The following is a 13973-nucleotide window of genomic DNA, read 5'->3' on the forward strand; positions in this document are numbered from 1 at the left end:
TTTGGTCCCTCAATTATTAGCGTATTGTCAATGTTGTCCCTTAATCCCGTAATCATCGATTTCACCCCTGAAATTAAAAGTGATGCGTCAACTTAACCCTTCCGGCCGTATTCCGACTAAGAGCCGATTAGGAGCTCGATTTAGTAAGGGCAAAGTGGACCTTTCACATCTAAAATCCCAATTTCCCTCTTATATTACGTAAATCCCTTCCCCCACTTCAATATGCAATTCAACGTAAGAACCCTAGGCCATCTCCAAGCGACGAAAGAAGAAAGCAAATGTCTTCCAACAATACATCTTCAGCAGAATTCATGGGTGATGTGCGATGTAGGTGCGGGTATTTGGCTCCATTGAAGATGTCATGGAGTTATGCTAACCCAGGGAAGAGATATAGGGCATGTCCAAGATACGGGGTAAGTGTAAAATTCTGGGGAAGTATTAGCTTATTTGTTGTTTTGTAATTCGAATTTGTGAATGGTGAATGGTCAGGGAAACGAGAGCTGCCGGTATTTTGAATGGATGGATCACGATGTATCCGAACGCGTAGCAAAGGTGATTAGAGGTTTGTTGAAGAGGGCAAATAACTATGAAAAGGAGATTGAGAAGCTGAGTTTGACAGTTGAGAAAAAAGATCTTGAAATTCATAAGAAGAGTTGGGAGTCGAAGATGAATTTTTTTTTTTTTTTGGATTTGGATGTGGAATTGTAATTGCAATGCTTGTTATCAGTGTTTGTATGAGAAGTGGTTTATCACCTGTAGGGCTATTGCAGATAAAGTAGAGTAGTGTTTATGAGATGCTATTATCAGTGTATGTAGTGCTTCAATTGTGTAATGTAGAATTTTTTTTTGGTTGAATGAGAAGCTTGGTTGCACACATTTATGGTTACAGTTGGTTGCACTGAACAGAGTTGGTAATATTTGGTTGGTCAAATGAATGGCTATTTGCAAGTAAATACCAAAAGGTCAAATGAATGTCACATTTATTCAATAGCTTGGTTGGTCAAATAGAAGATTCATTAATACCAAAATGGTGAGAGTATTCTGCTAATAGTTACACTGCCAAAATGATCACATTACATAAGGTCTGCTAATACATTACAATGCTAATAGTTTACCAAGAGTTTACCAAAACATATTCAAATCCAAAACAGTGCTAATAGCTACTACATTACATAAGCACTGCCCTACCAAAACAGTTTGCCAAAAAAATCTGCCCTAACCATTCAACTACCACTGTCATTACTTCCTTATCAAATATGCGTGAGAGTATGAATATCTTATGCCTCCAATTGTTAGATATTTCTTCCCCGTAGATGTTGGTTCATTAGCAGCAGCTGTTGTTGCAGTTGAAATAAAATTTGAAACACTTGGGATTACATTGTCTCCACCAGTGGCTTGAGATGGTTGTGATGACATTCCTTCCTGAAAAAACATTACATATTAGCTAAAAGAATCAAAATTTTAAGTATTGAAGTCAAAGTGCATTTACCATTTCATTTAACACAAAGTCAGGAACTTGTGTCTGAACTTCCACATCTTCAAATTGCCCTTGAACTTCATGGTTTTCTTCTACCTGAGACTGTGGTTGTTGTGGCACATGGGAATGTGGTTGCTGTACCTACAAAGCATATAAGATAAGCATTAATATATAAGCAAACACATTATGTATAATAAAGTTTCATGCCACAGCAACTTCAAGTTTACCTCTTGTCCTTTTCCCTTACAAGTTGTTCTGTTATGACCCTTCATGCCACACAGTTTACATTTTTTTTCACCTTTCTTTCCAAGCTTTGTCTGATCAGGTTTTTCAACAATTGGATCAATTTTTCTCTTTTTTTTTTGGCCTCCCAAGTTGTGCCTTATACTTTGGTGGCAATGGAGGTGGGAAATCTATCTTGTGCCATAACTCTTCAGCTCTAATAGGCATGATTGCAAGGCCATAAGCTCTCAAATACTGCTCCACAGAATAACAGTGATGAACATAAACCTCTGGAAGATCACCCTTTTTCCTTATAGCTGCAATGGCATGTGAACAAGAGATGCCAGTGAGGTCCCATCTCCTGCAACTACACTGCCTGTTACTTAAATCCACCTTGAAAGGCTTGAAGTTGTCATCATCTACTTGATAAATGTCATCAACAGCTTTGTAAGCCCTGAATCTAGCACACTTATCCTTGCCTTCCTCAATCAATTTCAGAATTTTTGGACACACCATGGATGGGTAATTCCTCATTTTGTCCCTATTCTTTTGCATCCTTGTCATAAGATATAATCTTATCTTCTCACACATGGTTTGAACTGGCTTATCCCTAAAATTCAATATGCAACTGTTCCAAGATTCACACAAGTTATTGAGAAGCAAATCACTCTTTGGGAATGTGCTGAAAAAGGCTCTAGAGTAGTGTTTTGGATCTCTTGCACTTAACCATTCAAAAGCCTTAACATTCAAGGCATTTAGCTCCTCCATTCTAGCATGATATTCTGCCTCTGTATTAGCCTTACAAACTGCCCAGAATTGCATTTTCAAAACATGTCCTGTAAAACCATCCTTCAGAAAATTGGCATGCATATGCCTTGCACAGAACCTGTGTTCCAGCCCTGGAAACAATTCCTCAACAGCAGGTAGTAAACCCTTTTGTTTATCAGATATTATTGTCCAAGCACTAGGGTTATTAGACAAATTTAGATCATTGTCCAATAGTTGTAAAAACCAAGACCATGAATCCTTCAACTCACACTCTACAATAGCAAAGGCTATTGGAAATATGCTATTGTCACCATCTAAACCTATAGCACTCAGAAGTTGACCTCCCTTTTGTGAACCTTTTAGGTAGAGCTGTCAATACGGGCCAGCCCGGCCCATACGGGCTGGCTCGTCACGGGTTGGCAAAAAAAGGGGACGGGACGGGCCGACCCGTTTTTCATACGGGTTGGCAAAATGCCAACCCAGCCCGTAGGGCACGGGCTGACGGGCTAAACGGGCCAGCCCGTCAGCCCGTATTTGATTTTTTTTTTTAAATGTGTTATTGAAATTTTTTTTTTGAAAGCAAATATGTATCTGTATTCCATAAACCAAAATCTGAGTCTGTACACTCGCCTAAAAGTGGCATATCAACAAAAGATGCTACACATTATCTATCAATTTAAGCGGTGCCATGCACTATCTATCAAGGTGCTATCACTGCCCACTAACCATCAAATAAGGCACTCAATGCTCTAAGCAATGACTCACCCTCTTCTTCTACTTTTCTTCTTTCACCAAGTTCATTCAGCATTCATTCCATTATGTATCTGAGTGATGAACATCCCCATCTCAATGCATATCAAATAAAACCAATCATACAAGCACACAGTCAAGCACCATAACCTTTAGCAAAAGGATCTTCCATCAATCATTTTCTGGTTCTGTTATTATTTTTTTTTTGAGAAATTTTCTGGTTCTGTTATATGCTCCAAAGCCTGTTGATAAGAGACAGACCTCAGGTTCTCAATTCCAACAGCAGCCAATTTTCCTGCAATAATAAACTGTTAGCATAAAAGGCCTCACCAACACATCCCTCTCTGCTTTTTCATTGTTATATTTAATAAATTTACATTTACAAATCTGAAAACCATATATTCATAAATCACAAACAATATTCACAAATCACAACCAAATCTGAAAATCATATATTCATATTCATTAAGAGACATTAACAATAAATCAATAATAATAGAAATTAAAAATATATATATATACCACTTACCAGCTGGTCGGAGTCGCACTTCGCCGTCGTTCACCAGAGAGCCTGTTCGCGCTTCGCAGGACATCAGGAATTAGGATTTAGGGATTTTGCCTTTTATACATGACTCACCATTGGTCGACTGTTGAAGAAAGAGGACTCGATTCACGCTGTCGCCCGTCGCCCTCGGTGAGACTCGCTGGAGTCGCTGTCGTCGTTGGTCGAGGTCGGCGTCGGCCCCGTCGCAATCGCAGGCTTCGCAAATCGCAATCGTGGGAGGTCAAGAGTGGGAGGAGTAAAACGTGGGATAGGGTTAGGGATTTGGATATGGTTTCTGATCTGTAAGTTAAAACCTTTAATTTATATATATATATATATATACGGGCCAGCCCACGGGTTATACGGGTTCAGCCCGTCTAGCCCGTATTTATACGGGCTAGACGGGACGGGTTGGGATTTTTGCTACCCAACCCGTCCAAACACACGGGTAAACGGGCCCAACCCGACGAGTTGGACCCGTTTTGACAGTTCTACTTTTAGGTGGCAGCCATCAAGCCCAATGATGGGCCTACATCCTCTAATAAATCATTCTTTACATGCTCCAAAGCAAATGTAAAGCCTTACAAACCTAGGCCTTCCATTAACAATGAATTCACTGTCTAACTTCATCTTGACAGTGGAACCTGGATTACTTCTCCTCAACTCCTCATAGTAGTCATTCAATAGCTTGAATTGTTCTTCATCTTGACCCTCTATTTGCTTTAAAGCTTTCTTTTTTGCCAAATAGGCTTGATTTCTAGTTAACTGACAGTTGAATTTTGCCTTCACATGTTCCTGAAATGGTCCTCTACCCCAATCTGTATTTACTCTAAACTCATCCTTAAAGAATTTAGCGAGAAATCCAGAAGTGACCACCTTGTTTTCATCTTGATTTCCACATGAGTGAACAGAGTTGTATGTCTTGATAGTAAAAGGACAGTTTGGATTGCTTTTTGAACCAAAAATACTCCATTTGCAAATGTTATTGTGTCTACACACAACCCTTACTCTCCTGGCCTCATTTTTCTTAAACTTTACATCCTTATGTCTCAAGGCTTCATGATATTCAACTGCCCACTTGAATTCTCTAGAAGAATTAAAAACCATTCCAGTCACAAATTTAAACCCTTCTTTTTTCAGATTCCTCTCCTCAAACATATCCACTAGACCATTTACTTCTCCATCTGAATCTGAATCACCCAAGCTTCTCAACACTTGTTCAGACAGATTGCATTCAACCTCAGCAAATTCCTCAACCTGTTTACCTAATCCATCTAACCCCTGACCATGTGAACTAGTTGCAGTGTCCCTTACATCAACTCCTTCAACCTCAACAAATTCCTCACCAACACTGCCACTGCCACTGCCACTACTATCATCTTCACCTTCAGATGCATCATGCATTAGTGTATCATCTCCTAGTTCCCTATCTATTTCTACATCATAGTCCCATTGATCATCATACAGGTGTTCTACAAAGATGTCCAACTCTTTGTTCTCTGGAATGTCAGTTATCAACCCTAGAATATCAGCATCACTACTTAGTTTCATAGCTTTAGGTCTCCTTGTGTTCCCATACTTATACCAAAACTGGACTTTTTTGTCACAAAACCTAAGTTGTTTGACCATTCTCCTCAGATCTAAAATACTGCCTTCATCACAGTTAAAATGGTCAAAGTACTCAACTATCCCATTTTTATAACTAAGCCTAGGTGTCAATACCAAATCCCCACCAAGATGCATTTTTATGGTAAACACTGAGTCTTCCTCACCAACATCTAGTCAAAAAAAAATATAGTATTCAAATACACTTAAAGCAATGCATTCACAGACATAAAAGCAAAAAAGCACAACCACATGGCCCCCATCATTGACTTGCTGGAAAATAACAAACAACAAGTATACATTAAGCATATGGTCCCCACCCCTAAAATATGTATACTAAGACAAATTCAGAATCTGGACCCCACCCCCAACTACATTCAGAATATACAACTACATTCACAATATACAACTGCATTCATAATACCCTAAAGCTTACATTTCGACATCACTGGTCCACCACAGTAATACAACACACTAGTGGACCTACTGAACTCATAAAAGCACAAGAAACATGCTTAAAAGCAGTAAATCACCCAAACACCAATGCCGCTAACAATGAATCAGAAAAGCAAAGGTAAAGCTGCAAAAAACCCTAAAACGTAAGTACTCAAACTTACAACTTGGCGTCCCAGCAAACCCATTAATCCTCCGGCTGGTCATGTTGTTGATCCTAAGTCTTCGCGAGTCTTCAATGCGTCGGATTGTTGGTCGATTTAGGGCTCCAGAGCTAGGGATTTTACTTTTTCCGTCGAACTCCTTCGTCGATTTAGGGAGGGATTTACGTAATAAGAGGGAAATTGGGATTTTAGATGTGAAAGGTCCACTTTGCCCTTGCTAAATCGAGCTCCTAACCGGCTCTTAGCCGGAATACGGCCGGAAGGGTTAAGTTGACGCATCACTTTTAATTTCAGGGGTGAAATTGATGATTACGGGATTAAGGGACAACATTGACAATACGCTAATAATTGAGGGACCAAATAGGTGATTAACCCTAAAAATAATTATTTCATTTATTTTTCTTCTCCAACAAATTATTACTTATAGGTATGGATAATCACGATTCGGTTCGAACCTAACCAAACACTGTAGCAATCATACCGAAATAGTATGAACGATTCTGGTTACGATTCATAACCGAAAAAATAAAATTAAATAATTGTTGAACCGTGAACCGGAACTTAACCACAGTCATATATAGTAAAAATGATCAAACACTTATTTTGATAAATCGGTACTGTTCGGTTCCAATTTCGATTTTGAACCACCAATCAAAACTTATTTATTTATTTATTTATTTTTATAATTTTATTTCTAATTTAAAAATAGTCTAAATTCAACAATTATTTTATTTTATTTTTTCGGTTCTGAATCGTAACCGTAACCATAACCGTCTATACTATTTAAGTTCAATTGCTACAGTATTCGATTAGATTCGTATCGAACTGTGATCTTCCATACATATTAGTAATAATTGGTTGGAGAATAAAAATAAATGAAATGGTTATTTTTAAGGGCAAAAATGTCAATTTAATATTACAAGGGAGAAAACTACCACTTTTAAAAGAGTTTATTACCGAAATGGTCCCTCAACTATTGCGAAATTACCAATTTGGTCCTTGACAATTTTTCGTACCCAATTACGTCCCTCGACTTTGAAAAATTTAACCAATTTGGTCCTCCGTTTATTTTGCCGTTAAAAATCCGTTAAATCGGGACCAAATTGGTAATTTTGCTATAGTCAAGGGACCAAATTGGTAATTAATTTTTCACTAAAATGGTCCATTGACTATAGTAAAATTACCAATTTGGTTCCGATTTAACGGATGTTTAATGGCAAAATAAACGGAGGGCCAAATTGGTTAAATTTTTCAAAGTCGAGGGACTTAATTGGGCACGAGAAATTGTCGAGGACCAAATCGGTAATTTCGCAATAGTCAAGGGACCATTTTGGTAATTAACTCCTTTTAAAATAACTGAGGGGGAAAAACTGCCACTTTAATAACACAGGGGAGAAAAGTGCTATAAGCACATAACATAGGGGGGAAAAGTGTCATTTTCCCTTATGAAAATTCTCTCATTCACCACCAACATCATTGTAAATGCTATATCTAAATGCAAGGAACTCGAGTTCAATCAATAGTGTTTGATAATGACATTGGAATGTATGATATTACTCTTAAATGTCATTGTCAAACATGTCCGGACGAACTATAAAGTACTTGATCACAAATACAATTACACATGGATTTTAAATGGTCGGACCGGTGTCCAAACAAGTGACAATAATGACATGCCATTTGTTCCCATGTAAGTGGTTTATTTGTTTCTACTTACTTTAGTTGTAATTTAGCTATTTACAAATTCGTTATGTTTTATTAAAATATATAAGCATCGAGACTATTTCTTTGATTTTTATTAATTTAACATTTTTCTCTCTCTCATTATTATATGACTACTTTAACCAATTAAGTAACACTATTTTAAAAATACGCATTGGGCATTGGTTTAATCGCGCAACGCGCATTTGATAACTTGTATCATAAATAATAAACAATCAACCCATATAATTAAGTTGCGATATTTCATTAATATTATGACAGTAAGAACAGTTAATAAAAAATTAAACAATAAGAATACATACAACAGGATTAGCATCAATAATGTTTATAGCTGAATCATAATTTAGAATAAGATTTTGGAGGTGGAGGGTTAGAGTTTGATAATTATATATACTTGGGGTTGTATTGTAAATATAAATAAATAAATAAATAAATATATATATATATATATATATATATATATATATATATATATATATATATATATATGTCAGGCCTGTAGGCCGAGCCTGATATATATAGGCTCTTGGCTTGTTTAGTTAAATAGGCTTTTGAAATTGGCTCAAGTCTGGCCTTTCTACTAAACGAGAAAGGCCTAACTAGGCTTTAATTAGACCCCTACAAGAGGCCTGGCCTATGTTTACCACGCTTTAATTAGACCCCTACAAGAGGCCTGACCTATGTGCACCACGAACGTAAACGTTTCGATGTTAGTGGACGCAGACGCGAATGACTTCAGGAAATTTATTATCTATAATACACATAATCATTGGGCATGTTTGGTTATTGACGGATCCGCCAACTTTTGGCAGATCCACCAACTTTGGCGTTTTGACTTGGTCAAAACGCCAAAGTAAGTGTTTGGTTAACCAGCGATTTGCTCCAAACCGCTGGAATCGCAAACGCTGCTTAGAGCAGCGTTTGGGATTGGCGTTTTGGGGAAAGTATTACTTTCCCCAAAACTCCCTCATTTATTAATAATAATAAAAAATTTAACTGCCATTAATGAGGAGCCTTTTCGGCTCCTCAGGCATTCTGCCCATCCAATTTTCGGATGTGCAGAATTAGAAAAGTTAATTGGAGCCTTGAGGCTCCTTTATATAGGAGCATCAAGGCTCCAACTTCCACTTCTCCCACAGATGTGGGAGAAGTGGAAGATAAGAGGAGCCACGGCTCCCCTTGTTCTTTGGTTTTTTTTTTTTTTTTTTTTTAATTGTTTATTTTTTAAATTGTTTGCTTTAATTTCTTTGCAATGTTAATTATTATTATTAATTTATTATTATTATTATTATTATTATTATTATTATTATTATAATATTATGTATACCCTTTTGGTTATTTTACATGTTAACCGTTAATCTAAACAGCTAATTTTACCAAACATCGTTTTACAAACCGCTAATACATTCTGCTGGTCAAACTCGCTAATACAATCCGCTATTTGATAACCGCTAACACAACCCGCTACCATTAACCGCTAACCGCTGATAACGAAACAAGGCCATTATCTAGAATACACAGAAAGTTTGCCTAGAATACACAGAATGTTTGCCCAGAATACACAGAATATTGACACAAAATACACAGAATTCATCCTCCTAACATTCGAATGCACAAACACATCACAACCTGTGTCAATAACATGAATACACAGAATATTGACACAAAATACACAGAATTCATCCTCCTAACATTCGAATGCACAAACACATCACAACATGTGTTACTATCAGGAATACACAGAACGGTTGCCTAGAATACACAGAACTGTTGCCTAGAATACACAGAATGATTGCTTGGAATACACAGAATATTAACATAAATACAGACACCGGCCGAACCGGGAAACGTGATTTCCAACTAGGATACACGTACGTGGTGCACATTGCTATGTGCACTACGGTGCACGGTATAATTTGCCCCTATTCCCACCCCTAGATTTAGGTAGTGTTTTTTTTTTTTTTTTTTTTTTAATCAAAGAAATAAACACAATCTAAATTTTATTTGCGACATAGAATATGCTCCATAGTTCTTCAAAAATGTTGAGTTGTTACTTGTTATCAAAGATAAACACAATCTAATTTTTATTTGAGATTTACAATATGTAGCTTTTAGTACTTAATTTCTATTAGAAGTATTTTCGTTTTTTATTTCATGACTAAATTTATGTCGTTTTAACATTTGATTCTTAGTATTACTTTTACTATATTTAATTTGGTAGATGGTTTTTATTTTATTGTCCATGTTTTCATAAAATAGCTAAAATGTGTCACATTTTCAATTCAAAATTACATGGCTTCTTATTAAGGAGCTTATGACAAAGCCTAGCCTGTAAGTGTACAAGCCTAACACATACACACACACATGGTGATGTTACTATGAGAACTTTCTCGCGTGAGAACCTCTAAACTTGTACATGGATACACGTACACAATCTAATATTTCAAACATATAATCCGCATTACGGCTTACACACCACACCACAACGGGTTGCACAATCAATACAAGAGAGTACATGCTCGTTGAGTAGTCCAGTTGGATCTATTGAACCCGATGAAATATCGCTTGATCTTTCAACCAGCAAGACGAGAACGAATGAAACTGAATAATACGTTGCACAACCCACACACACGGGTTGCACAAACCACAACAATGGATTGCACAGTCACAATACTGGGTTGCACAACCAATATAATTGAATGCACAACTATATTATCCAGAATGCGTGCATATTATCATTTTTATTTTATATTAATTATTTCATATTTAAAAATTGTACTAGACATTTACTTATTTTAATTTTTGTGTTGGATATTAATTTAATCACGCAATACGCAAATTAGAACTAGTGCGTGTGTATTATTTCAAATTTATTTTATACTACGTATGTTTTTATATTTATAAAATGAAGCCAACTATATATATTAACCCTAGCTAAAACCTAAAACCTAAATCCCTAGTTTTCAATTTCACTCTTCCTTATCTCTCCCTGTTTTCTTCCTAACGGAGTAGTAGACGTATCCTTGCATACTTCATAGTAGTAGTAATAGACATAGTAGTAGTAGTGGCAGTAAAATGAGATACTTGATTGACTGACAGTTGATCTTTAGTTCTTATCTTAATTTTTATCTATTTTTATTCAAAAAATATTAGTTTTAATCTTATTTAAAAAAATTCTATTGAGCTTGATGACTCATGTTGTTGTAACTACATGCACACATGTTGTACCTTGCGACTACAACTGCTTGTTTATTATTGTTATATTAGGTCAATTTTTTATTTTTTAACAAATGCGCCTTATAAAGCATATATCATGTAGATCTTAAATAGACTCAAAGCCTATTTAAAATATAAAATAGAGTTTCTTTAGAGTTGTTATACCATGGACCATGGTCCACCTTGCAAGGTCGACCTTGATCCTAAACTGTGTATTTTTAGTATTGGAATTGTGAACTTCTAGAATATAAATTTTGTTTCTAAGTCAAAGCACATAATAACTATAGAAGGGAATTTGTGAATACAATATAGGGTTATCAAATCCTAATATGTTAATATGTAAATTGTGAACATTTAATATGTAAATTGTGTATCTAAGTCAGAATTCGTCAAAACCTTGGTCCACCTTGTAAGGTGGATTTAGGTCCATAGAAAAATTTTCCGTCTCTTTAATGACCTACATATTAAATACAATTCTTATACCGTGGACCAGGGTCCATAGTGCACTATGGACCCTAATCCGAAAAGACGTCGTTTAACTAAGTTAGTGGGGAGTTGACGTGACGGACACCGTTCCGTCCGTCTAATCCCCGTTATGTGTAATTCTGTGTATTCTATTCAAAGATTATGTGTATTCTAATATATAATTGTGTACATTAATGATTTGAATGACATGCCTCATGAAATAGAAATGATAATACTTAGTCTTACGATTCTGTGTATTCTATTAAGAGATTATATGTATTCTAATATATAATTCTGTACATTAATGATTTGAATACCATGCCTCATGAAACAGAAATGATAATACTTATGCTTATGATTCTGTGTATTCTATTTAGAGATTATGTGTATTCTAGTATATAATTCTGTACATTATTGATTTTCAATACCATGCACAAAATCCGTGTAAAGAATATACAGAATATCAAAACAGAATGCACAAAAAATTATCACACACGTACACATAACTAATCTTAGTGTTTACAGTACTCCAATGGTTAACACACATAATCCATAACCATAATACACATACTTCATAACCATAATGTACATATAAATGATAACACCAAATACACAAACACATCAGAACCTACACATAACTCATATTACACTACTCAAGTGATTAACATACATATAATTGAGATGAATGTACATAATTCATGGCAAAAATACACAGAATGTCAAAACAGAATGCACAGAATATCATCACAACATCAACATACAAATAACTGATCTTAGTGTTTACACTACTCCAATGGTTAACACACATAATCCATAATCATAATACACATAATTTATAACCATAATGTCCATAAATGATAACACCAGATACATAAACACATCAGAACCTACGCATAACTCATCTTACACTACTCAAGTGATTAACTTACATAATTGAGATGAATATACAGAATTTGTGTCCAGAATGCACAAAATGTCAAAACAGAATGCACAAAATATTATCACAACATACATAGAGTTCATCTTATAAGTTAACGACTGACATAAAATGGGATTTCTAAAAAAAACCATTAATTAAAAAGATCCAAAACGACGTCATTTTGGATCGGGGTATACAATGCATTGTCCACCTTGATCCACGATATAAATTGCTTATTAAATAGGCATCAAAAAAAATTATATCAGACCAGACCTATTGTAGGCTCAGGCTTGGGACTAAAAAAACGTACTTATAGGCTCAGACCTAGATTCAAGCCTTAAGTTCTTATCATAGTCTTAGACCTAATTTTTCAAAGCTCGATCTCGCTAGTCTCTTTTCATCCCTACTTGAACACACCTCGAGTTTAGGGGAGAAAGTGTATGTTTTTAAATTGAAAGTGTGGCATATTTTAACTTTTTTTTTTTAATATATAAAGATTTGGCCGAGAATATAATCCAAATGTGGCAAGAAAATAAAATTTGTGCATCAAATGTGATAAAAATAATATTTAGGGATCAAATGTAAAAATAATTAATATTAATCTTGGGACTAAAAGTGAAAATATTTAAAAGTTAAATTTAACAGTGTAAACATTTTGGTAAAATTTAATTGAATTGATTATTAAGTAATAAGCATGATACAAGATAGAGTTAGTGAGATTTTTATTAACATATTATTATGGATTATAGTATAGTTTAATCTATTTTATTTTTAATTTAGGCCAGTTTACTTAAATAGTTAACAAGATATACTATATGTATTTTAACATTGTTATTTTTTAAGCTCCATTTGGAAACCTTTAAAATGTTTTTCGAAAAATGATTTCAGAAAATGACTCATTTTCTGGTGATTGACTGAATGTCAAAAAGCTATCTTTTTTCTGTTTGCTTGAAAGTTAAGAATTTTTTTTTTCTGTTTGGTTCATTTTCTTGAAAGTGAACATAATAATAATAATAATAATAATAATAATAATAATAATAATAATAATAATAATATGCAATGATGGTGGTGGTGTGGTGGTAGTGGTGGTGGTGGTGTTGTGGTGGTAGTGATGGTGGTGGTGGTGGTTGTGTGGTGGTGATTGTGATAGTTTGATAATTGTGGTGGTGGCAATAATAATAATCCAAAAACTAACTTATAAAAGAAGGGAGGGAAGAGAAATAAAAAAAAAATTAAAGAATCCGAAAAATGTATTTCGACTAAAAAAACTAGGATGCCATTTTTTTTTTTTACCAAATTGAACTTTTTATTCGTTGACGTACAAGAATAAATATCTTCATTTTTTCTTGAGTATCCAAACACTAAAAATTATGAAAAATGACTTTCAAAAGTCATTTTTTTGGATTTCTAGATCGACTCTAAGTATTAAAAAAATATTATTTTTTAATGAGAATCGAGTTTAATAGAACTATACAAGTTGACCAAAAACATTATGTGGACCAAAAACAAGCAAATAATGCAACCCCCCCCCCCCCCCCCCCCCCCCCCCCCCCCCCCCCCCCCCCCCCCCCCCCCCCCCCCCCCCCCCCCCCCCCCCCCCCCCCCCCCCCCCCCCCCCCCCCCCCCCCCCCCCCCCCCCCCCCCCCCCCCCCCCCCCCCCCCCCCCCC

At 35.6% G+C, this 13973-nt stretch overlaps 2 protein-coding genes across 2 annotated transcripts; both read right to left on the bottom strand.

Moving 5' to 3' along the window:
- Positions 1-1239: 1239 nt before the first annotated feature.
- On the bottom strand, positions 1240-3275 carry LOC116010107. The gene is made up of 4 exons (XM_031249373.1): positions 3194-3275; positions 1859-2739; positions 1490-1618; positions 1240-1422 (listed from the first exon to the last, which is right to left on the bottom strand). Exons 1-4 carry the CDS (start codon positions 3273-3275, stop codon positions 1240-1242), a joined length of 1275 nt encoding a protein of 424 aa, XP_031105233.1.
- Positions 3276-4307: 1032 nt separating this feature from the next.
- LOC116010114 lies at positions 4308-5504 on the bottom strand. The gene has a single exon (XM_031249382.1). The coding sequence runs from the start codon at positions 5502-5504 to the stop codon at positions 4308-4310; it is 1197 nt and encodes a 398-aa protein (XP_031105242.1).
- Between the last annotated feature and the right edge of the window lie 8469 nt (positions 5505-13973).

Source organism: Ipomoea triloba, chromosome 1, assembly GCF_003576645.1.
Source record: "Ipomoea triloba cultivar NCNSP0323 chromosome 1, ASM357664v1".
Classification (NCBI taxonomy): domain Eukaryota; kingdom Viridiplantae; phylum Streptophyta; class Magnoliopsida; order Solanales; family Convolvulaceae; genus Ipomoea; species Ipomoea triloba.

What these genes read in the sequence shown, in the direction of transcription:
- LOC116010107 (XM_031249373.1), bottom strand. Translation starts at nt 3,275, where the DNA reads ATGCTGAATGAACTTGGTGAAAGAAGAAAAGTAGAAGAAGAGGGTGAG. An exon ending in ATTGAGTGCCTTATTTGATG is followed by an intron (nt 2,740 to 3,193) that starts GTTAGTGGGCAG and finishes TTGCTATTGTAG; the next exon opens with AGTGTGAGTTGAAGGATTCA. An exon ending in CATTGCCACCAAAGTATAAG is followed by an intron (nt 1,619 to 1,858) that starts GCACAACTTGGG and finishes TATGCTTTGTAG; the next exon opens with GTACAGCAACCACATTCCCA.
- LOC116010114 (XM_031249382.1), bottom strand. Translation starts at nt 5,504, where the DNA reads ATGCATCTTGGTGGGGATTTGGTATTGACACCTAGGCTTAGTTATAAA.